Source organism: Hirundo rustica, chromosome 5, assembly GCF_015227805.2.
Source record: "Hirundo rustica isolate bHirRus1 chromosome 5, bHirRus1.pri.v3, whole genome shotgun sequence".
In the NCBI taxonomy this organism is placed as follows: Eukaryota; Metazoa; Chordata; class Aves; order Passeriformes; family Hirundinidae; genus Hirundo; species Hirundo rustica.
In genome coordinates, this window is record NC_053454.1 from 7777163 (window position 1) to 7799471 (window position 22309).

At 50.3% G+C, this 22309-nt stretch overlaps 1 protein-coding gene across 1 annotated transcript in view; it reads left to right on the forward strand.

The window, feature by feature from the left end:
• Positions 1–17461: 17461 nt before the first annotated feature.
• NAT8L (N-acetyltransferase 8 like) overlaps positions 17462–22309 on the forward strand; it is a 28526-nt gene continuing 23678 nt past the window's right edge. Inside the window, exons 1-2 of the mRNA XM_040065310.2 lie at positions 17462–17940; positions 19153–19317. Of these exons, the coding sequence (XP_039921244.1) occupies positions 17607–17940; positions 19153–19317 (499 nt within the window). The 5' untranslated portion in view covers positions 17462–17606. The remainder of the gene's footprint in view (positions 17941–19152; positions 19318–22309) is intronic.

Here is a 22309-nt window from a genome sequence, read left to right on the forward strand (position 1 = left end):
GAAGGCCAGAAAGGAGTCCTCATCCCCATCCTGGTCTCAGTTTCAACTGAAACTTTCAGACATGGGAGTTAGGATTTGAAAATCCCAGCACCGACACTGACACCACATTTACAGGATCTAAGGCAGGGCCAGTCTGCAAGGCACTGTGACATACTTAGTCAATAGGGACAGTAAAGCAGAGGAATGAATGCTTTATCCTGTAGCTTCCTGAGAAGAGTCATGGTAATAATGGTGACATCCTTACAACCACACATATCTGTTTCCGTGGAAATCCAGGCAGTTAGGAGTAAAACTTCACCATATAGCTGACAACAGACAGGGAGCAATCTCCATCCCAAATTTCCTAAATCCAGCACCTTTGATCATCACAATGCCACTGCCACTGGAGAGGAGGGGGATAGGCTGTGGCAAGGGCTGGGGGACACTGTTTCAGCCTTGCCAAGCGTTGTCACAGGCCATGTGTATCTCGTGCTGTCAACAGACCACAAACCCAGTGCATTACAAGGCAGAGGCTCTGGGTTAGACACAAATCCAGGACAAAGAGACACTGATCAGGTCATCTGATGCTGATGCCTCTTACATGATCTCATTACTGGCATCTGTCAACACCATACTCTGGGAAGTCCCTCACTGATTAAAGGTCTCCACTCCCATCACCTTTCCCAGGCCAGACGTGAGGAATCCAGCCTCCTCAGATTGGTTTCCATGTTTAGACTTCTACTGCAGTAGAAGAGGCTTTGTCTCCACAAGGGAGCACCGAAAGGGGCCTGTGTGGCTCTCCTTAGATTGAGAACCTCCCCAGAATCTCCTAAACCATGGAGAGCTAAAAAAATGGCATCTCCAGTTGGAGACAAGCACGTTTCTGTTTTCTTATCTGGCCTCACAGAAAACAGGATGTTCTGCTACTGAAATGTAGGGTCCAAGTCTGATCCAGCTAAAACTCTCTTTTAACTGGCTTAAACTCTTTTAACTGGCTTAAAGAAAAGGTTGTAAAAGGTTGTATTTATTATAGATACAGACATAGCTGTTTATATTGCAGATAAAAAGCTATATGTAACTTTGCCAATGTGGAAAAGTAAACACGACTTTGCCCAATTTTATTGCACTGATTTTAATATTCTGCATCTTTTATTCTCTCAGAGTCTTGGAAGAAGAGAGAGTAGTTGTCCTGCATTGTTTCTCCAGTGTTTTGTGATGGCCTCTTCTGCAGCATATTTGGAGCTCATTGGGAGGAAAAGTGTCACATGAAGAAAACTACCTCAGACAGGGCTTTCAGAAAGATAGATGTACCACTTTTGACAATGTTATATAAATAAATAATCCCTTCCCTTCCTAGTCCCAGGGAAGAGCTCTTTCCTAGATGGGAATGCAGCTTTCCATGTCACAAGCAGAACATCCGAAATTAGCTGAGGGGTTTGAAGTCTCTGCCAGCAGTGCTCAAACAGCATTACCTCCTGGCAGGGTGCCTGGGCCCTCTCTGCCCCTGCTGGAGAGCCACAGCTGGCAGTGGCTGTTAACCCTTGGGGCCATACCCCGATCCCCCGGCCAGCACGGAAAGTGATGGGGAGCTTTGGCTCGGGAAGTGGGCAGTGTAAACCTCCTTGAGTTCAACAAAGCAAATGGGAACTCAAATGTGGTAAGAGCATCTCCCCTGCAAAGACAGGCTGAGAAAGTTGGGGCTGTTCAGCTTGGAGAAGAGGAGGTTGCACGGAGATCTCATAGGAACCTTCCAGTATCTGAACAAGGCCCCCAGGGGAGACAGAGAGGGATTCTTCATCAGAAACTATAGTGATAGGACAAGGAGTAAAGGATGAAAATTGAAAGAGGGGAAATTTAGGTTAGCAACTAGGAAGAAACTGCTTAACGTTCTGTGATTCTGTGTCCTCAGTCAAAGCCAAACCTGCCCAAGGAGCTCTGTGGAACAGCCAGCAGCTATGGACATGTTGGAGAGGAGCCCACAGACACACCAGGTCCCAGGAGGCCACACCAGAACAACACATTCCTGCTGCAGTCAGAGAGACCCCAGAGGAGAGGCCGGTCTGTGCTGCGTTATGTGCTTTAGAGATGGAGTCCAGGGAATTTGTCATCTCAAAGAGTTTGGCATCCAGGAGGAACTTACACATACTGCTTGGATCTCCTTCACTTGATTCTTTTTTTTGAGGATGAGGATTCTCCGAAAGCAGTGTAACTTGAGTCATTGAGTACGTTCTCAACAGCAACTAGAGATTGAAGCAGCAGTGGGAATACCTTTGTTTCTACCCTTGCAGGGATATGGTTGGGATCTCTGCTCTCCAGCTGCCTTGGCTCTGTCACTGCTCCCATCCACCCCAAGGGAGAGAGACCTCATCTGGGATTCTCTCTGTGACTCCTGTGCCTGGCAGGACACAAGGCTGCCATGCACAGACTCCCTTCCTGCCCTGTCTCCAGTTCACTGTTCAATAATGCTAAATATTAACTCATCCCAGGAACTGATTTCATTCCATGCTTGACTTCACATCTCAGACCCAGGAGAAGCTCTGCAGGTCTCAGAGCTCATCAGAAATCTATGATCCTTTCAGATGCCTAATAACAAAATTACTGCCTCTGTCTTGTTCCCTGACCAGACATTTTTCTCATGCACCAAAGTTAAATCCTCCCTCTGGATTTAATACATCTTTATGAAACAAACTTGCAAATGCCACCAACTCCTACCTCCTCTGTGCTTCTGATTTCCCTAGCCTTGCTGTCCTGCTCAGATGTCTCCTCCTTTTGCTGCCACAGTCAGAGCAGGCTGGTGGAGGTGTTGGCCCAACACTGCTGGGAGGGCAGGTGGGCTGACTCAGACACTTTTTAGCCCCACTCCTGGCTCCTTTTTCCACGCACATCACAGTGACAGGTTGGTCTGGTGTGGGTGGGCTGGGAGAGAGCAGCACAGATGGGCGACCCAGACAGCCCATTCAGGAGCACAGCAGTAGGGCAAGAAGCAAGAAGAATCCTGAAGAGGGTTGAAGCTGCAGGGGAACTGCAACCACAACCGGGAAACACAAGTGAACTTGCATAAATCGCTCCACACGCCACATTTATTCCTCTAGTGTTCACAGAAATGGCAGAGCCCAGCTACCCTTTGGAGTTTGTTGGATTGCTGCTGGGTTAACAAGATTCATGGGAAAATTAAAAATTGATCAGATGAGCTAAAAACATTGTGTTCTGTGAGGAAAAAAAAAAAAAAAGTTGGTTTTAAGTAATTTTCAAGTTGGAAAAGCGTTTTTCGAACCACACTTGACATTGCTGAACATATATTTCATATATTTCTTTGCAGCTGGAGTGGGGTGACGGGCAATTGCTGCATTCTTGAAATGGAAGTGAAACATTTCAGTTGCACACACTGGAATCTTTCTTCAGGTTTACAGTTGGAAAACACTTTGGTGATTGTGGCTTTTCATGGCAACTCATAACAGATTTATTATTCTTTTCTTTGACACTCTAACAAATTTCACAGGGAGAGAAAACCACACTCTGCTGAGCTCTGGCTACACACACTTGGGGGCCAGGCATTGTTGTGCAGGGAAGGCTGCAGTGCGTGCAGCTAAAACATGGGCTACCCAAAGCCCACTTGTGCAGCTGCCTGTTTTACCCAAACAGTCACAATAACAGTCAATAATCAGATCAGCTGGAGCTGCTCCAGTCCCAAACAATGACATCTTGGAATCTGGGTGCAAGCGGCCCCACCAGGCACTGCCTACCTGCACCAGGGTCTGGTTTTGCAAGGCAGAGCCAACAAGGGCCCTGTTCAGCTGCCCATGCAGAGGCACAGAGCATTGAGGGTGCTCTGCAGGCAGAGCATCTGTAGGGGACTGGTGGCTGTGACAGGTGGCCTGTGGCAGGTTACTGCCCATACAGAGCAGATGGAAACCAGGTAGGCTGTGAAATGACATAATCTTCCTCTGTTTAGGTGAGAACACTATACTGTCCTCATCTGCTTGAACAGAAAATATTCCCTATCCAAATGTTACTGGGAGAGTGAGATTATGGCTGTGTTCATACTGCTTCTTGTAGAGCTTCTCCCCACTGCTGAGGCAGATCTGGTGGGTGGATCCCATCCCTTTCCTGACATTAAGCATCATAATTAAACTGGACACTTCATGTAAGACCTCTAAATTCAGACCAAATATCTTGCAGGGCCCCAGGACCTCAACATTCTAGAAGGAGAGATCAGTGGCTGACAACTTGATCTCCCTCACAAAATGAGCCAAGGCTGGCTCAGGAGGAGAGGCAAAAATTTGCAAAGTGCCTTGGGGTGTGAAGCACCAGCAGTCTTGGAATGTCCCCTGCAATGGCCACCTGCCCCTGGGCTGAGGTGGACATCCCTGGAGGAAGCCTGAACCCAGAATGACATTTACAAGGATTTACAGCCAGAATTTACAACGAAGATTGCCTCTGGTAGAAAAAAACCCTGAGTATTATAAGCAGTACAGTAAAATATCCTGTGAGTCTCTGAGGGTCAGAGCAGGGCCCAAGGGAAGCAGGGTGCTTGGTCCTTCAAGCAGGTCCTTTTCTGTGAGGAAAATTGGTTTTTGAAATTAAGGCACTGACTTGCATTTGCTGTCATCTGAGAGACTCACTGGGGTGGCTCAGTTTTGGTTTGATCTGCTGGAAGGGACAGACAAGCTGGGACAAGCTCTGTTCAGTCTTGCTCATCTGGCATCTCGCTATCGCACTTCTCTCTGGCTGGACCAGCTGTTCCCTACAATCAGTCCCTCTGAGATAGCAAAATGAGCCAAATGTGCTGCTCCCTGTGTGTCCCTCCAGACTACAAAGAGCCTCATGCCTGCCACAAGTGATGGAGGGAAGTCCCTGAGCAGATGCAGACTCCCCTTGGGGCCTCTGAGATATCAGGGAATTATAGAAAGCAGAAATTAAGAGAAACTTTTCAAAGCTTGTCCTCAGCACCGGGGACCCAGTGGGGCTTCAGTGTAGACACAACCATAAGGAATCCAAACCTCACCACGGTATGGATGTGGTTGGTGTCTGGGGGCTGACTTGCCTTTTGTCCTTCTCCTGTCCTCCTTTTCCCAGAGGGTGTGGGACATCTGGCCCAGGTGGCCTTCTGTGACAGCACACTAGTTGCATAAGCTCCCACCTACAGAGAGGAACAGAAACCTTTGGGAAAAGCCCAAAGAGAGCAGATTTCCACCTTCTCCCTACAGGAAGGGGAGGAAAAGTGCACCCAGGCATGTTCCCTCAGAAAGGTGTACTACCAGCCCAGGCTGGCTTGCTCCAGGAATGCTGCACAGACTTTTGCACTGGGCAAAGACAAAGCAAAAGCCTTGAAGGACAGATTCTGCTCCATTTCCTTCCCAGCCTTATGGTTCACAGCACCATAAGCAGCCAAAACCACCAGGAAGCTCAAAGCCAAAGACACAGGTTGTGTCCTCTCCTGGGAAGCCTCCTGAAGAAGTCAAGCCATGGCAATGCCACTGGGGACCAAGGCAGAAACACACTGCAAATCACAATGGTTACAACAAAGAGATTAATCTCTGGGTTTCAGATGGGTCTTGGTTGGTTTAGTCAGGAAAGGAAGCTAAAATGCCAAAAGAAGATAATCACATATAAAAGGCTGTTATAGAGCTGGAGATGGCCAGTCATTGTTCCTCACCTCCTGACAGGAGAACAACAGATAATTGGAGTAATATCCAGCAAAATGGCTCAAGTTAGACAAGTAACTAAAAGGAGATTTAAATGTCAGACAATAAAAACAGAGACCAAGTTACTGAAGAAAGCTTCAGACTCCCCATCTATAAAGGTTTCTAATTAAAGTTCAGAGTAACTTTGACCTAGAATAGTATGGAAACACTCTACTTGATGAAGGAAATCTTCATAAACTCTGGCCTCATCTCAACCAGAGATGCTGTTTTAGAGGCTGAACATGGGCGAACAGATGAACAAATATAAAAAATAAAGCTACTTCTAGAAATCACTCTCCACAAGAGCAAGGCACTCTATGAACTACGACATCCCAATATTTTTTTCTTTGCTTGCTTCCCATCTCCTGTGCTGCAGTTATGTGTATTGGTCAGTCACTCACCTTTCTATCCTCCCTCCTTTCCCAAGCCCTGGCCACGCTTTCCCCCAGGGCTGCTACATATTTAATAGGTATTTATGGCCTCTCCTCCCACCTAACAAAGCTGAAGTCAGTACCTGCTGACTTCATGGTCAGGTCATGCTGTGATGTGAACCTGTGGTTCCCAAGAGTGAGGGCATGAGCTGCTGGGCTGCACATTCCAGATGACACAATTTACTGAAACTTCAGAGCTAGGCTGATTTGTGGATGCTTTCTGAAGCCTGCAGATATGGCAGTGACCTTGTGTTGGTAGCAAAGGCCAGCTGATCTGTCAAGGTGTTCACATTTGAAACCGGTGGGTGAAATCCGTCCTCACCCCAGCAGAATAGCTGTAAGCACTGAGCCCATTTCAAAGTGGCATCCAGTGACCTCCTGGCAGCCAAGTCCTGAACCAGCCAAGAAGGTCAATGGCATATCAGCCAGAACAGCTGGATCTAATAGAAAATGAATCAAGATACATAGCTGGCATTGTAGAAATAACAGATGCTATCTGGGCCACTTGTACCAGCGAGTTGATGTGCTAAAGCAACTGAAAAGAGACTCGCATTTCCACAGCAAATCACCCTCTTCCCAGCCACCGAAACTGAGATGACCCACAGATGTTACACACAGATTTTCTGAAGACCAGGTTTCTGCACCTGGCAGATACAAGGCAGATCCCATGGCAAAGCACGGTCTTGAGAAGGGCTATTTGCAATGAGAGATATAGAGACAGAGCAGATTGCAAGGCAATAGACAGCACCTGCAATTTTGATTTATATTAGGACTCTGAAGTTTTCAGTCCCAAACAACGTTGCTGCCATCCCGGATCAGGCATACCCAAACCCCACATTTTCCATTTCACCTTCTCTGTTGTAGTTGAAGACATGGTGACATTTGCAGCTTTAAAAATAATAATAGTAATAAAAAGCAGCTGCTTAGCTCAGAGCATCTTTTATTGTCCAAATTTAAGGGGGCTCATGGGGGCAGGGTGAGCAAAGCAGGTTGCAGAAAGTGAGGCTGAGAAACCAGCAGGTCTTTCTGGGGGCCTGTGATGCTGCACCTTGCTCCCAGAGCTGTAAAAAGGATTAACTTAACAAATTTAGAAAGAAAAAGAAGGCTGAAATAGGAGTCTAAAATAAGAATCAGAATCCCTCTGGTAAATTGCTGAGTTTGCTCCCTGCTGTAGAGAGCCAGTGGTGTCGGGGGGAGTGAGCTATTTTCTGGAGATGTACTGGAAATAGCACAGGGTAGTCAGGGAACAGCAGAGGGTGAGCAGCAGCAAGGGAACTTGTGGACCCTCAAGAGTTTTCCCACTAGGCAGGGCACCCCAGAGTACAGTGGGAGTATATAGCAGGGATGGGATGGGATGGGATGGGATGGGATGGGATGGGATGGGATGGGATGGGATGGGATGGGATGGGATGGGATGGGATGGGATGGGATGGGATGGGGTAGGGAAGGCTGTTGTCTAAGCGCTGCTGATTCAAGGCTCCAACCCTCAGCAAAAACAAGGCACTGAGCCCCCAGCCTTGGTGTGCCACCCATGGAATGAGTGCATGGCTGAGTGCAGGGGGTGCTGACCCAAAAGCATGGGGCTTTTTGCAGCCTTGTGGCACAGGGCACTATCCCAGCACCACGTCCCAGCCACTCTGGTCCCCCAGCATGCAGGCTGTGACGAGCAGAGAGTTGTCTGGAGAAGCAATTACTGCCAGGCCCAACATGCCACTGCCAGTGTAGAAATTGAATTTTGAAGCTATCAGCAGCACTCCCCCAGGGAGCACCAGTGGGTAGACGGGGGACAACAAGGAAGGAGGTTTTTCTTACCAGGCTTCAATTCTCACTTGGACATGCTGAAATTAGACACTAAGCCTTGAACTCAAATAATCTGATCTTCCCTTTTGTGTTCAGCACAGCTTTTGTTTTTTCCCTTATAAAGCCTGTTGGTTGTAGCCACACAAGATACCTCACTGGTATCTAAATCATTTGTCCTGAATTTTGAGATAACTCTGCCTCTTGCAGAGGGCATGATGGGAAGGTGATGGACATCAGGAAAATCAGAAAAAGCCGTGGAGGAGACTGGGGCAAAGAAATTAGGCTAAGTAAAACCAGCAATGTGGTGCAAAGGGATCACAAAAGAAAAGAGCCTCAAACCTAATTCTTTGGTCATTGTTAAACCCAGGAAATCATCACCAAGCCCTAGGGGTTTATATTGCAACTTTTTTTTTTCTCTCAGGAGCAGCAGACTGGCACGTAGAGCACTACCTTGTAAATGAGTAACCATTCCTTATGGAGGTGTTTACAATAGAGGCACATGAAGAAGTGGTGGTTGTTAGAAGGTTTTGATGAAATCACATGAAGCTAATGACTTCAAGCCTTGTGCCTGTGGGGATGAACACCAGGAGGGAAGACATCCATGGGAAAGGCCCTCTGCATCTCAAGGAATGAGGGAGTAAAGAGGAGGGAGGGAGGCACAGAGTTTCTGTACTGCACCCATTCCTGTGGGTGGGAGGTTATGTGTGATATTTGTACCAGGGATGCACTATAAAAATCCCTAGGGCAGATCTTCTCTGGACTTTCAGTGTTTCCCACTGAGCATTTCTGAGCACTGGTCCCTCGTTGTAAAAAAGCACACTGTCAAGTATGGGAAATTAAATCCCTGAGTGTCTCACCTGCTCTCAGGTTCGGTGTTTCCAGAGCGCTGCAGGGGCTGCAAGCAGCTGAGCCCACGCCAGGTCCCAGACCCACATCAGGACTGTGCAGGTTTATCTGCCCCACATCAGGACTGTGCAGGTTTATCTGCCCCACATCAGGACTGTGCAGGTTTATCTGCATTTCCAGGGAGCTGTTCCTGAGAGCACCATCCCAGAGAAGCTGCAGCCTCCAGGCTCCAAAGGGAGATGGAGCCCAGGGCTGCCACGGGGCAGTGTCACACAGCGCTTGGCTGCACGGGCATTGTCCCAGACCTGAAAACCTTGAGCCTGCAGTCTCAAAAAGGGTTTTGTTTAATTATTTACGTTTGAGACACTGGCCACTGAAGCAGGGAGGAGAGGAGTAACTCTCCCCTACCTCTTTGCTTTCCTACAGGACCCCTCCCTGTGCACACGAGCTCTTGTTCACCCACTTGCAGCGGCAGGGGAAGAGGCGCCTCAGGCCGGGTCCCCATCCCTGGGGTGCCAGTGCCAGTGCCAGTGCCAGTGCCAGTGCCAGTGCCAGTGCCAGCGCCAGTGCCAGCGCCAGTGCCAGTGCCAGTGCCAGCGCCAACGCCTGTAGTTCTCGGGAGAGCCACTGGAGGTCTGTGTGCATTTGCTTTCTCCTGCTCCCAGCACGGCGCTGCAGTGCGGGAGGAGCCCGCTCGTCCTCCCTCAGCCCGGCCAGGACAGTGCCCCCAGCTCCCCAGGCCAGCCCTGTCCCCCGGGGCGGCTCCGCTCCCCCCCAAACATCCCCCAGGGCAGCCTTGGGCTGCCTCGCTCCCTCGGGCTCCGTGGAGGGGCAAAAATCCAAGGGCAAAACTCCAACGTGGGGAGATTAGCTCGTCTGGCTCCTCTCCACGCAGGAGGCACCTCCTGCAGCTGAGCTGCACCGAGTCTGTTTCCCAAGGAACTACTTGCACCAAGTTTGGAATGAATTCATCCTCGGGCCAGACCAGCATGAAGCTGTCTGCCTTCAGGACATGAAAACTTCCTCCCCTTCCCTGGCCTGGCTGGCACCATTGACTGGGTGATGTTGGTATTCTCACAACAAGGCTCCTTCTTTCCAGGGTCACAGGTTGCTGTTTTCTGAAGAGAGTTGCTGTCATCCAGCCCCTGCAGCTCCAGCCCCTGCAGCTCCAGCCCTGCACCCCTTGCCTGTATCCATCATTGCCTCCCTGGCCCTTGCTGCATCAATTGCCATGATTTTGTTTTTAATCAAGTTCAAATTGGTTTGTGAGCTACAGGAGTGTGTGCTTGCACAGTGGTTTCATTCTAGGAAGGTGCTCACCCACTCTCCCAGCTGGACAAACAGGCACAGCAGCTGTCTGACACAGAGGGAGCAGTTCAGGGCCAACGCTGAGGATGCAGGATCACAGGTGACTCAAGGCTGGCTCACTTTGGCTGTTTCAGCCCAATTTTATCCACTTACCATGGCAGGATGGCCTTTTCCCTGCCCTGACCTCTGCAGGGTGCCAGGCTGTGCTCACTGCTCTGGACTGTGATGCCATGGGAAGGCACTGTGTTTTTTGAATTTGTCCACTGCAATCAACATAGCAACCTCACCACTATGAAAATGCCAGCATCTTTCAAACTTCACAAGCTTTTAGGATTTCATTTTTAAAGGAAATAGGGCACACAAGGATCAAAACATCCCCACTACAGCCAAATCAGAGCAACACACACAGAAAACTAAACTGGACTTCTCAGGAGAACCTAGGCTGAAGCTGCTCTAGCTCCATCTACACAAGGAAAATGGGGACTCCAGGTTTTCCGGGCAGGTCTGCATCTAACACTGGAAACCAGTCTGTGAAACAGATGTATGGCTGTGTCCTGCTCCAGCAGGTTTATCCTGCTGTCCCACCAGTGAACTTTGGGGTGGAACCCTCCTTGAGCAGATGTCCAGATTGCCCTTTGCAGGGGGCACATGTGAGCACTGCTGTCGGTGGCCAGCTCAGAGTCTGCCCAGGGCTCCCCAAAAACCTCTTTGTGGACCCTAACTGATGATGCCCAACACCTGTCCCCATGTTCAAACTGTCCCTGAGGAGGATGCTGGACTCCTGGATCTCTGTAGAGAAGAGGACCAAACATCAGGCAGCGGTGGAAAGTGTGATTTTAAGAACTTGAGGTACCACAGACAGAGAAGGGAGGATCAGCCAGATGCCTCTCTCTGTGACAGGTGTTGCTTCTCCAGGAGGAGCCCAGGTCTCTGTGTCATCTGGAGTGAGTGTTTCCCCACCCTGTGTACAGGGGGAAGGGGATCTGTGGTCTGTGTCTTGCAGCAGTGTGGCCTGGGGGCATCACTGAGCAGGAAAACTGGAAATACCTGAAAATTTGCCTCAGCTCCTTGCTGAAAGGCATTGTGAAAGGAAAGGAAAATCCCAGCCTGGATCTAGTGCTGGAAAAACCAGTGTAAAGTCAGTTCTGACATGAGCCCAACCCATACAGGGGATGATCTATATTGCCTCCCCCAAGGCTACACACATTGCTCTTGGAGGAGCTGGGGCATTTGCTGGACCTTGCAAGCAGTTACAGGGCAGCCCTGCAGGCCAAGCTGAAAATGTGACTTTCCTTGGCTCAACAGCAGAACTGACTCTCAAATGTAGCCAGAAAAACTTCAAGTAACCTTCCCACATCTTTTCCTGCTTTATCATTGCAGAGCCCCTCTTGAACCAGGGCATTTAGTAGTAGTAGTATTCTGAGGTTTTTCTGCCTGTGGTTGGTTTGGCATCTAATTTTCCTATCCTTGCTACAGAATATCTTCATACCTACTCTGCTCCAATTTTCTTCCTGTTTTCCTTTTCAAACTCCTTCCCCACCTGCCTGCTGTCAGGCTGCAGAGCCTGCCGTGTGGAGACTAAATAGGATGCTCCTCATCCAAGTCCCATCATAAAGACCCAGCTGTACTTTGGTGATTGTTGGTTAAAACAATCATTGTTTAAAACACCAGCAAAACAGCTGTCGGTCAAAAGTACAGTCATTAACCTCATGTCCTCCCCTTCTTCCTTAGCAAAGATGGATACACATTGACAGAGTTGTTCATGATACAGCAGATTTTGTAATAGTGCTACCCTGCTGACCCAAGCAGGTAGCCAAAATTCAGGTGGCTGGAGGTTATTTACAGCAACAAAAGGAATTCACTGTGGAGGAAGGTAATTTTCCAAAGCGGTGCTGCTAATTTACAAAGAAGGCGCACTGAAAACCCCAAGAAATGAGCATTTCCTGGCTCACACCCCCTGCATTACTCCCATGTGCATAAGAGCTCTCTTGCTCTCAGCTTTTCTCAAGACACATCTCCTGTCCCCTCCTTCATGGCCTTAATGGCTCCCAACAGCCCCTGGACAGCCTCCCCCATACATCACGGAGCTTGGTCTGCTTGCACAGCTCTGTCTCCTACAGCTAACTGAAGTGAAAGCACCTGGTAACATTTGAGGGGAAAACCCAACCTTCAAAAAAAAAAAAAAATTTAAGCTTGCAGCAAAAAAATTAAAAAGAAGAAAGATATATTGTCTCCCCAGACTTCATATCCAGTGTCAGAAAATACTACTCCTTAAATGTAGATGCTTAAAATCTCTACAGAATCATGGAATGGTTTGGATTGGAAGGGACCCTAAAGATCATCGAGTTCTAATCCCCTGCCATGGACAAGGACACCTTCCACTAGACCAGGCTGCTTAAAGCCCCATCCACTCTGGCCTCAAACACTTGTTTCCTTGAAAGTATTCCTGATGGCTGCACTGAGATGCTCTAGATAAATCTCTAAGTAATTGCCACATAGCTCAGATTTTAATGTTGCTTTGATCTAGAATGGGGTTTCTTCAACTTGGATGTTATTGTACGTTAAATGTACATGCAAGTTCCAAAATCCCCATTTGACAGAGGAAAAAGCCAGCCGTGGGCGTGCACACCGTTTGGGAAACATTCGTATTTAATTCACAACCCACAAAATTCTTTCAGCCCAAAAAAATTGTAGGAAGAGATTAATCTTCAGAGATCCCCCGGGGAGACTTACACAGCTGAGCTAGTCACCCTGAACTCCCTTTTACATATAAACTCAACTGCTTTTAACACACGATTCATTTGATCTATTTGAGATCCACACTGGGCTGTGAGGTGCTGCGACTCCAAAAGGGCCTGTTTTCCCACTTTGCTGTGCCCAAAACAAAAGCCAGCCAGCTTCAACACCAGCAGAGATCTGTGAGTGTCAGCAGCCCCCACCTTTGGCCCTGGTTACCAATTCATGGATTTTTTTACCAGTTGGAAATAATTCGGCATGTCAGGTTTTATAGTAACACATTCACAGCGCACAGACACGCAGGGAAGGAGAGAGCCCTTCATCGCTGCAGTGATGGGTCACAGTGAATGGCAGGGCTGGGGGAACCAGGATGTGTGTGTGGTTAATGCCAGAGAACTTGCACAGCACGGGAGCTGCTGCCAGTGTTGGCTCCTGAGCAGGAAATTTGTGAATCCTCAGCCCCGGGGTCTGCGCAGCAGAAAAGCAACACGGTCTCAGCAGGAAAGCAGCGTCCCTAAGAGAAGGTGCTGCAGAGCTGCTGCAGTCAGAGGGAGTGCAAAGAGAAAACCTTGGGATGCTAATTAATCCCCCTTTGGGAAGATATTTATTAGGCAAATGCCTCACATTCATATGCACATCTGCAGTCAACAAAGAGGCTTTTACTTTTTCCCTAGCCCAGGAAAGCAGGAGGGTGGGAGGTTGCTGTGACCAAACAGCTAGAGGTGCTGGGCGCGCTCATCCTGCTCCAGGCATCCTCTCCCCTGCTCACTGATGGAGACATTGCAAAGGACAGGGTGGGAGCCATCCCTGATAGACAGCCTCATCGTGCTGGGATGAGCTGTTCCGGAGTCACTGCATTAATATAACCTGGGGCAGCTTTTGCTGTCAACCAGTTAATTGCTGAGGTTGATAGATAGAGCCCCTGATGAGCAAAGGATTGTGGCTGCTTGCAGCTTTTGCAGAAGAACCAGCAGGACCTCTTCTTGTCCAGCAGACACTGAGCAGCAGGTCCCAGAGGTTTGCAGGGGATCTGCCTTGGCATTCCCCACTTCTCAGGTATAGGTGCTTTGGGAGAGCAACTGCTCTTCCTGAATCGTTTCCCCGATTTGCAGTCACACAGATCTCACTGCTTCAAGAGTTACAGTAAAATCTGTTTGGAAGATGTTTCAAGTCTTGCAAAGCCCAGGGTTGGACAGAAAACTTAAAACTTCAGACGAAGAGCAGGGCATGATCCTGTCACCAGGGGAATTGGTAATTCTGTTTCTACATCTGCTGGGTGTTTCCTAGAGCTCATGAGAGGGAGTGACTCCCCTTGACCCACGATGAGAGCTGCTGATTTGGGAAGGATAAATAATAGCATTTCCAAGACTTACTGGTTTGATGTGCTAATCCAAAAGCAAAGTCAGCCTAGAGCAGACCTGCTGAAGGCAAAGCATGTTTTTTACTGAAATACTCAAACCTCCTCAGCCCCTAGAGTCACACTGCCTGCCCTCATTATCCCAGGCTTTTTCCCCAATGTACCGATGGATCAAACATCTGTACAATCTCCTGTTTTACACTGAGCAGCGAGAGCCGCTGAGAGCACTGGCACGACATTCAAACCTTAAACTGTCCATCTTAATTAAATTAGTTCTATCAGTGAGGTTCAGCAGTCGGTCATGGCATGTGGGAGATATACCCTCAGGTCCTGAAGGAGCAGAAGTAAACTCAAGAGTAAAATCCTCAGTGACTTGGGATGACAACTGTGTTCTTAAAGACCAAAAGCTCCTGGCAGAGCAGTTGCCTTGCCAGCAAGCTGCTGCTAACAATATCCTTTTCATTCCAGGGACCCAAATCTGCCGTCTGTGAACCTGACTGGCTTTTGCAATTGATTTCAGAGAGGCCCTTAATTTTCACTGACATTTGCTTCGGTCAGTCACAGCTTTCAGCTCCTGCTTTCCCCCTCCCCATTGCACAGCACCCCCAGAACCTCCCCTTCACCCCCATTTACAGAGAAAGCTGAATCCTGGCTTTGCAATAATAAAGGTGAAGTTTGGCATTCATACAGTGAGGAAGGACTCAGAAAATCTGGTCCAGTGCTTTGTACCTTGAGTCACTGCATGATGGTGCACAAATCACCGTGTCCCTCTGTGCCTCAGTTCCCTTGCTGCGCCCAAGGATGATACCCCCTGATCTCAGGGGAACAGGAGATATTAATTACTGCTCATAAGATGCTCAACTGTGGCAGCATAAATGACAAACAAGTATTTAATGCTTTTCTAAAGATAACTCATCTGCAAACACTCAGGTCCATAGCCCAGAACTGGGAGCTCCCTTGGCTGTTACATAACTGCAGTAGGTTGTTTTTGTGGGGTTTTTTTGGTTTGTTGTGTTTTTTTTTTTTTTTTTTTTTTTTTGGGGGGGGGGGTGTTGTGGTTTTTTTGTGTTTTTTTTTTAAGGAATGAGTTGTTTTTATTACTGTAGTAATTTCATCTATAAGGAATTTGACTAGAAACTGACTAGAAAGGGTGAAACGAAAATAAATGCCTGCTTAACCCAGGCATGTGGGAACTAAGCATTATTTTAATTATATTTCTGGAAAAGCAACCTCCTATCTTTGGCCTGAAGCTTTCAGAATTCAAAGGCAAACATTGCCCTGATTTTTTCAGCTTTTCCCCCCCATCCACTGACTCTTTGTGTTGGCGAATTTGGGGCTGCCAGGTATTTCCCAAGTGTAGGAGTACACCTGCTCCTTCCTTGATGAGATGAGATATTAGGGGGCATACAGGGGTGCCATGTGCCTTGCCTCTCCTCATTGGGGTGACCTCCCTCCCACAGGAGGTTCTACTTTAGAGCAGGAGACGCTCTTTTGGCCAACTCACCCACTATTGTACCTGTGCCATGATGCCTTTTATAATCCCGTATTTTGATCTCCAGTGCAGACAGTCAGAGGCTTTGGGAGCTGGGGGTTGCTCCGGCCGCAGTTGCAGGCGATGCTCGTTAGAAAGGGGAACTCTGCGGATGCTCAAGCAGCCTGGCAGTGCTGCAGTGCCTGCCCACGAGCAGGTCCCACAGCCACCCGAGGAGCAGCTTCTCATTGGGGATGCCCAATGCAGCGCAAGCCCGTGGGGTCCTGGCACTGCTCCTCTGGGTGGGAAGGCTTCCAAGTCCTTATCTAAACCTTCCCCCCTCCCTTCTCTCATACTCCAGAACTATTTTTAATTGAAAAGTGAAGCAATGCAACCACTACGAAATCACCACAGTGGAATCAAGCTTTAGCTTGAAGCAAAGTTCCAGTCACTGCATCTTCCTGGGGACTAAAGCGTAGCCTGTGACCTCCGGGAAGGCAAATCCCGCAAAATTCCAGTGACACAGCCGCACTCACTGACGGCAGAGTGCATCTCCCGGGACATGCAGGGATGAAACTTGTAGGGAGGGTGCATGGGTGCATCTCACAGGGAGATGTGCACCTGCCAGGGAGATACAGGGATGTTAAGGAGAGATGACTGCACGAGGGGTGCACAGGAGCACCTTACCGGAGCAAGAGGCACAGATGAAACTTTCACGGGGTGAATGGGTGCACCTTGCAGGTGAAGGCACGGCTGAGGCTCGAAGGGGTTGCAGGTCCCAGGGGGCTGCACAGGTGAAGTCTGAGTAGAGACACAGTCGCTAAGGCTGGGGGCTGTCACCGGGCAGGGGGAGGCGCAGACGGAGCTCTCAGGGGGTGCACCTCACGGAACCGGGGGGCTCCGGGGCCTCCCGTCTCTCCGCCCAGTATCCCCCGCCCAGCCCCGTCCCTGCACCGGCCGCGCACGGCGCATGCCTCGGGCAGATGCCGGCCGGTTCCAGCCGGGAGAGGCAGAAGCTTTTCGGGTCCTGCGAAGAGGAAGAGCCCGTCCTCCTCGCTGCGCATCCCCCCTCCCCCTCCATCTCTTCTCACCGCCCCGCGGAGGGGCCGGAGGCGGCTGGGGCTGGCCGCGCTCTGCACCGCGCAGTGGCGCGGGCACGGCAGGAAAAGTTACTGACCGGGGGGCGCGGAGGGAAGGAGAGGGGGATTTCCTTGGCTTTGAGATGAGCCGAGGGCCGGGCGGCTGCACCTCCCAGCCCGTTCCGCACCCGCAGGGCGTTCCGCGCGGGATGGCGGCGCCGGGACGCGCTCCGCGGAGCTCCGCGCCGCCGCGGGGCGGGATCACGGCGGAGCAGCCGCGCCGCAGCCCGGCAGGACGCGGTGCGGAGCCCGCCGGGACGCGGTGCGGGGCTCGCCGCCCGGCCCTCTCTCCCTCCCTCCCTGTCTCCCCGCCGCTCCGCGCTCCCGCAGCGACTACTCCAGAAAGCTGCTGAGTGCACAGGGCGTTCGCACTGGATAAACAGATACATAAAAAATTAATTAATAACCCCCTTCCGCGTGCACCGGTGTATGCGGGCAGGGATGCGCGGCCCCCGGCTCTCCGCGCAACCCCGCGCCGTAGTAATTTGCAAGGGGCGGTGCAGGGATGGGGGGGCCAGGGGGAGGTGTCCCGCCCCCCGATCACATGGCGACCCCGCGCAGCCAATGCGGGGGGCTCTAGGACCCCGGGGACCCGCGGCCCCCCCCCGCCCTATAAATGCCTCTCCAAAATGCAGCGGGGCTCCTTCTTCCCGTCCCGCCCGGCCGCGCTGCTCTGCGCCCCGCTGCCCGCGGGTCTCCGTGCCGGCTCCGCGCCCCGCTCCTTCCCCCTCCCCTTTTTTCCATTTTTTTTTTTTTTTTTTTTTTTTTTTTTTTTTTAATCTTTTTTGTTGTTGTTAATTTTCTGACACCTCCCCTCCCGTTTTTCTCCTCGCCCCCTCCCCGCGGCCGGTTTGCATGCATTGTCTGTCTCCCAAGATGGTTTGTGAGACCAAGATTGTGGCGGAAGATCATGAATCAATCCCGGGATCCAAAAAAGACACGATCATTGTTTCCTCCTCCCAGATGTGGCCCTCTTTGGCGGGCTCCCCTCCCTCACCCCCACCTCCCCTCACCCCACCAAAAGAAGACCCCAGGCGCGACAATGTCTATATACGCGAATTCCACCCCTCTGAACAGGAGGTGGTGCGCCGCATCTTTTACGAGGGGATCATGGAGCGAATCCCCAACACGGCGTTCAGGGGGCTGAAGCAGCAGCCCCTCACTCAGCTGCTCTACGGGGTGCTGGCGGGTGAGTATCCGCTCCCTTTTGGGGAGGGGGGGCGCCGGGTCTATTCGCCGCTGTGGGTCTTCACAAAATGGTCGGAGAGGCGGGAGGCGCCGGGGACCCGCGGGCGCGGTGCGGCCGGGGGAGCGCCGCAGCATCGTGCGGGGACCCGCGGAGCCGCAGCGCTGCGGCGGGGACAGGCGGGCTGGGAGGGGGGAGCCTTGCGCCGCCGGGGATGCGCGACCCTGCGCGGGTGTTAAGGGCGGGGAGCCGTGAAGGGGAGGTCGCGGCGGGGGTGAGGGTAGCTCGGTCATTCTGGTTATTGCGGGGCTTGGGGGTGCGCGGGGGGGAGCGCAGTCGCCCCCGCGCAGCCCGGCGAGGGGGGCACGGCGTGCCGGCGTTGCCTGGAGACAGCCGGGCCCGCCGGTGAAGCGGCCCCCGTTTTCCTCCCGGCGCGGGGAGGGGGTACCCCCTGCAGCAGCACCGAGCCGCGGGGTCTCCTCACCTCCCTGAGTTGAACGCCCAGAAATAGCGCTTGCGAGGTGTCCCCTCCCCGTGCCAATAGTTAATAACGCGTGTCCCCCGCCCCGAGAGGGCTTTGGGGTGGTCTCCTGCCCCCGGTGGCTGCAGGCCGGTCGCACCCCGTGTCCCAGACACCGGAGAGGACGGAACCCCGGGCTGGAGGGGGACCCCCGGCAGGCGTTGGAGAGCAGGGGAACCCAGCCGGTGGCTCTGGGCCGTGCCGGAGAGAGCCGCCGGCTCAGAGACACCCGCAGAAGCCCCCCAGCATGGGAACGGGCAGGGTGGCTGCCCTGGGAGTCGGTGCTGATGGAAATAGCACTGCCGCAGTGGCGAACACATGGCTGCGGAGCGGTGCCCGCAGCGCGGCTCCTCCACCCGGCCGCGTTCCGGGGACAGCCAAGGGCCCTGGGGCGTGCGGGGCCCTCGGGGTCCCCACGGCCCCGCTCCGGAGGGGCTCGGTGGGCCCTGCCATGGCCTAGCAGCGTCCTCCCCGCCGGCTCCTTCAGGACCTCATAAACTTCTCCGGGTTATCCGGTCGCGATACGCCATCCCTTAACACGATAATCTCGAGAGCGTGAGCTGCGTGTGTACTGCAAATGTATATTTTGACTGTGCTTGTTTTATTGATTTATTTTTATGAGTTTGTATTCCGAAATCAACACTAAATTCTCTTTTCTGACAGGTGTCGTTTATTTCTCTTCCTTATCTCCATAGTAATGTGCTTTGTTGTGACCAAGTCCTTCCTGCTGACCTGCTGTTTGCCCATCTTTCTGATGGGCATGAGGTACTACTTCAGTAGAAAAGTTATCCTGCACTATCTCGATTGTGCGCTGCACACGGACATGTCCGATATTGAGCAATATTACATGAAACCGCCAGGTGAGTACGAATTCCCCGAGGGAGCCTTCCTTCCCCCAGCCTGCTGGGGAACATGGCTGCTCCCTGCTGCTGGCGCCTTTTCCTCCTGTCAGCAGCACTGAGCAAGCTCAAAAGTCGCCAGAATGCAGCTCTTTAGCCACACCAGGCACAAAGCCATCTCTGGGTTTGGTTTCGGGATTTTTTTGCTGATTTTGGATTTTTTAGGTTTTTTTTTTTTTCCCGTTATTCCCCCTTCCCCAAGTGCCTAGTCATCCCGGGCAGCCTCTGCCCACCTCTGGAGCACAGAGCCGCTGTGTCCCACAGGACCCCGAGGACCGGGGTGAGGGTGCCTTGGGACGCTGAGGCTGGAGGATGCGGGTTATTCGCTGCACCCCAGCCCTTACATCTTGAGTTTGGTGTTTCTTTGCTCCATGCATTTGGTATTAGCGCTGACAGCAGGAGGAGAGGGAGATGAAAGGCCTTTTAGCCCAAATGCTCAGAGGAGCCCATTTTAGCAATTGAGCCCATTTTCCCATGTATCAAGAACATTCCTTAATGCAGGTGTTTTGGAAGAGGCATGGATCAGGTATGTAAAGGGCTGCTGCCACATAAGCTTGCCCTAATATGGGTTCATCCCTTTGTTACGTATATGCGTATAATTAAAAGTACAACATCTAATGATAATATTACCTTCTTAAGCTGTAAAAGATAATTTATGTAATAATAATAAAAAAGTCTCATTAGAACCTATCAGGTGCTATTTGTGTAGGCACACATCCATATTGAGGACAAGAGCAGGGAGATCCCTGGGCAGTCAGCTGGGGTTTGAGGTTTGCTTTTGGTGGTCACAGTGTGCTATTGATGAGCTGGAAAGGTGAATGAGGATGGTATCCCAGCTTAGTTCCATCTTCCTGAGGTACCTGCCCCCTTCTTGGGTACCTACTGTGTTGTTTTTCCATGTGGCCATGTTTTTGCTGTATCATTTGCTGTATCATTCCTGTTCCCCAGGTGTGACGAGCCTCTCCCTGGGCACTTCTAGAGAACTGCTAGGAAGAACAATAGCCAGAAACCTTCCCTCACTTCTAATACGCGATGTTACATTTTACTAAAATGTTACTCCTCTTATGAAAATCATTAACCATCTTAATTTAGCCTTCTCTTCCCATCATAGTGCATGTTTTATACAGATCTTGTCCCATCTTACACACAGGGTGTGTTTCATTTACAGGGCTTGTTTTTGTAAAAATTAAGCGATGTGTGACTTGCATTTAAAAAGCTCAATCTTCATTAAAGGCGGTGTCACTGAAATAAAAGGGTTCATAGCAAAACATTTCTGCACCTCTGTAGTGAGACCCAGCAAGTATTTTGCTGGAGAAAACATCAGAAGATTCCAGTAGAATAAGAATGTGTAGTATGGAATTAATAGGTGTTGGAGCTGCTTAGCTTGTTAAGGCTCAGGACTTGCATGGTCACAATTTAGAGAGATCACAGTGCCTGTATTTATAACACTGGAAGACACAGAAAATAAAGGAAAGCGCCTCAAAGTAATGCCCTCGATTTGTTTAGGGTCAGTAATGTAATTTGGTTCAGCTGTGTTGCCAACATGTCTTTGAAATGCTAGCAGTGCTTTTATTTGGTACCTGAAAGAGCCAATTGCGATTTTAGAGCAAGTGTGTGGGCTTTAATTTTTGACAGAATTTAATCATGTGATTAGGCTTCTACCGTGCCATAAAAAGCAGATTTATGGGATTGTTGGTGCTTGTTAAAGGTTCTTGATGATAGTGTTGTTGGATAAAGGGACCAGAGAGGCTTTGGGGTCTGGGGAAGGAGAAGGGTGTCTGTGTGTTGGAGCCAGCACTATCCGTGTGCCAGGAATCCGTGTGGTGTTATTTAGTGTAGCTGTACACAAGGTGTGAATCCAGTGGTTTGCTCCTGTTTCCTCCAAAAATGTGGCTGGTGGATTTTTTTTTTTTTTTTTTCCTATAGGACAGCAGTATAAATACATTTATCCTAGAAAATCCCAGTTTTGTGCACTTTGAAGGCTGGCTGGCTGAACATCTGCAGGAAGGCAGCAATGGGCTGCACTGGCATTGCCTGTCCCACCTAAAGGACAGAACAATGGCAATAAAACAAAGTCAAGCCCCAAGTTTGTCTTTTATTTGCCTAGTTTACAAAATAGCGCCCAGACAGAAATTATTGCAGTGGGAATGAGAAGGGCTCGTTGTGTCGCTGCGGCTGAGATATTTCTGAGAGCTTTCTCAGAAAGTGAGGTGAGAATAACAGGGTGTGGGGACAGGGTCCCAGAGAGGCTGGAGATGGCCAGAGCTTAACTAGACAAGCTAAACCCAACCTGATATAACTGCAGCTTGGCCTGGAAGTATGACCAGGCAACTTCCTGCTCCTTCTTTAGGGAATCCATGTTTTGCTCCCTGATTTTTTTTTTTTTTTCCCTCAACATGGAAAAAGGGGAAGAAAGCATTTTTGTGTTGGGGTTATGAATTCCTGTTTCTCAAGGTAATAAATGCAAAGGTAGAACTGGGACATGATCTTAAGATCCTGGATAAAGATGTTGGTTGCATCTTAGCTGAGGTTTTTGCCCTTGGAATCCAGGATATCCAGGCACAAAAACCTGTTTGCAGCCAGCTCTGAGTGGTGCTCAGGGCTGGGGCACTGTTGTAGAGAGTATCTACAGCAAATAGCCTCTGGTAAGGCAGGCATCTACAGTGAGGGGATATTTTAGCTATTAAAATGGATCATTCTTGGTGGTACTGTGGAAGCATCCACAAAACATGTGGGTCAGTTTCATAACCAGGCCAAAAGGACCCAGTTTGCAGTGGGATACCATGAGCACCCAGGTTAATGATTAGTGTTGAACAATTCCACGAGTTACAGCATATTAGCCTTTTTCTTCTGCAGTTTTTTTGAACCTCTCGCCTCCAAGTTACTTATTGTTTGAATTTTCCTCTGCTGGGTTTTGTATGAACTGAAAAATATGTGCTGACAGTGATTTTGC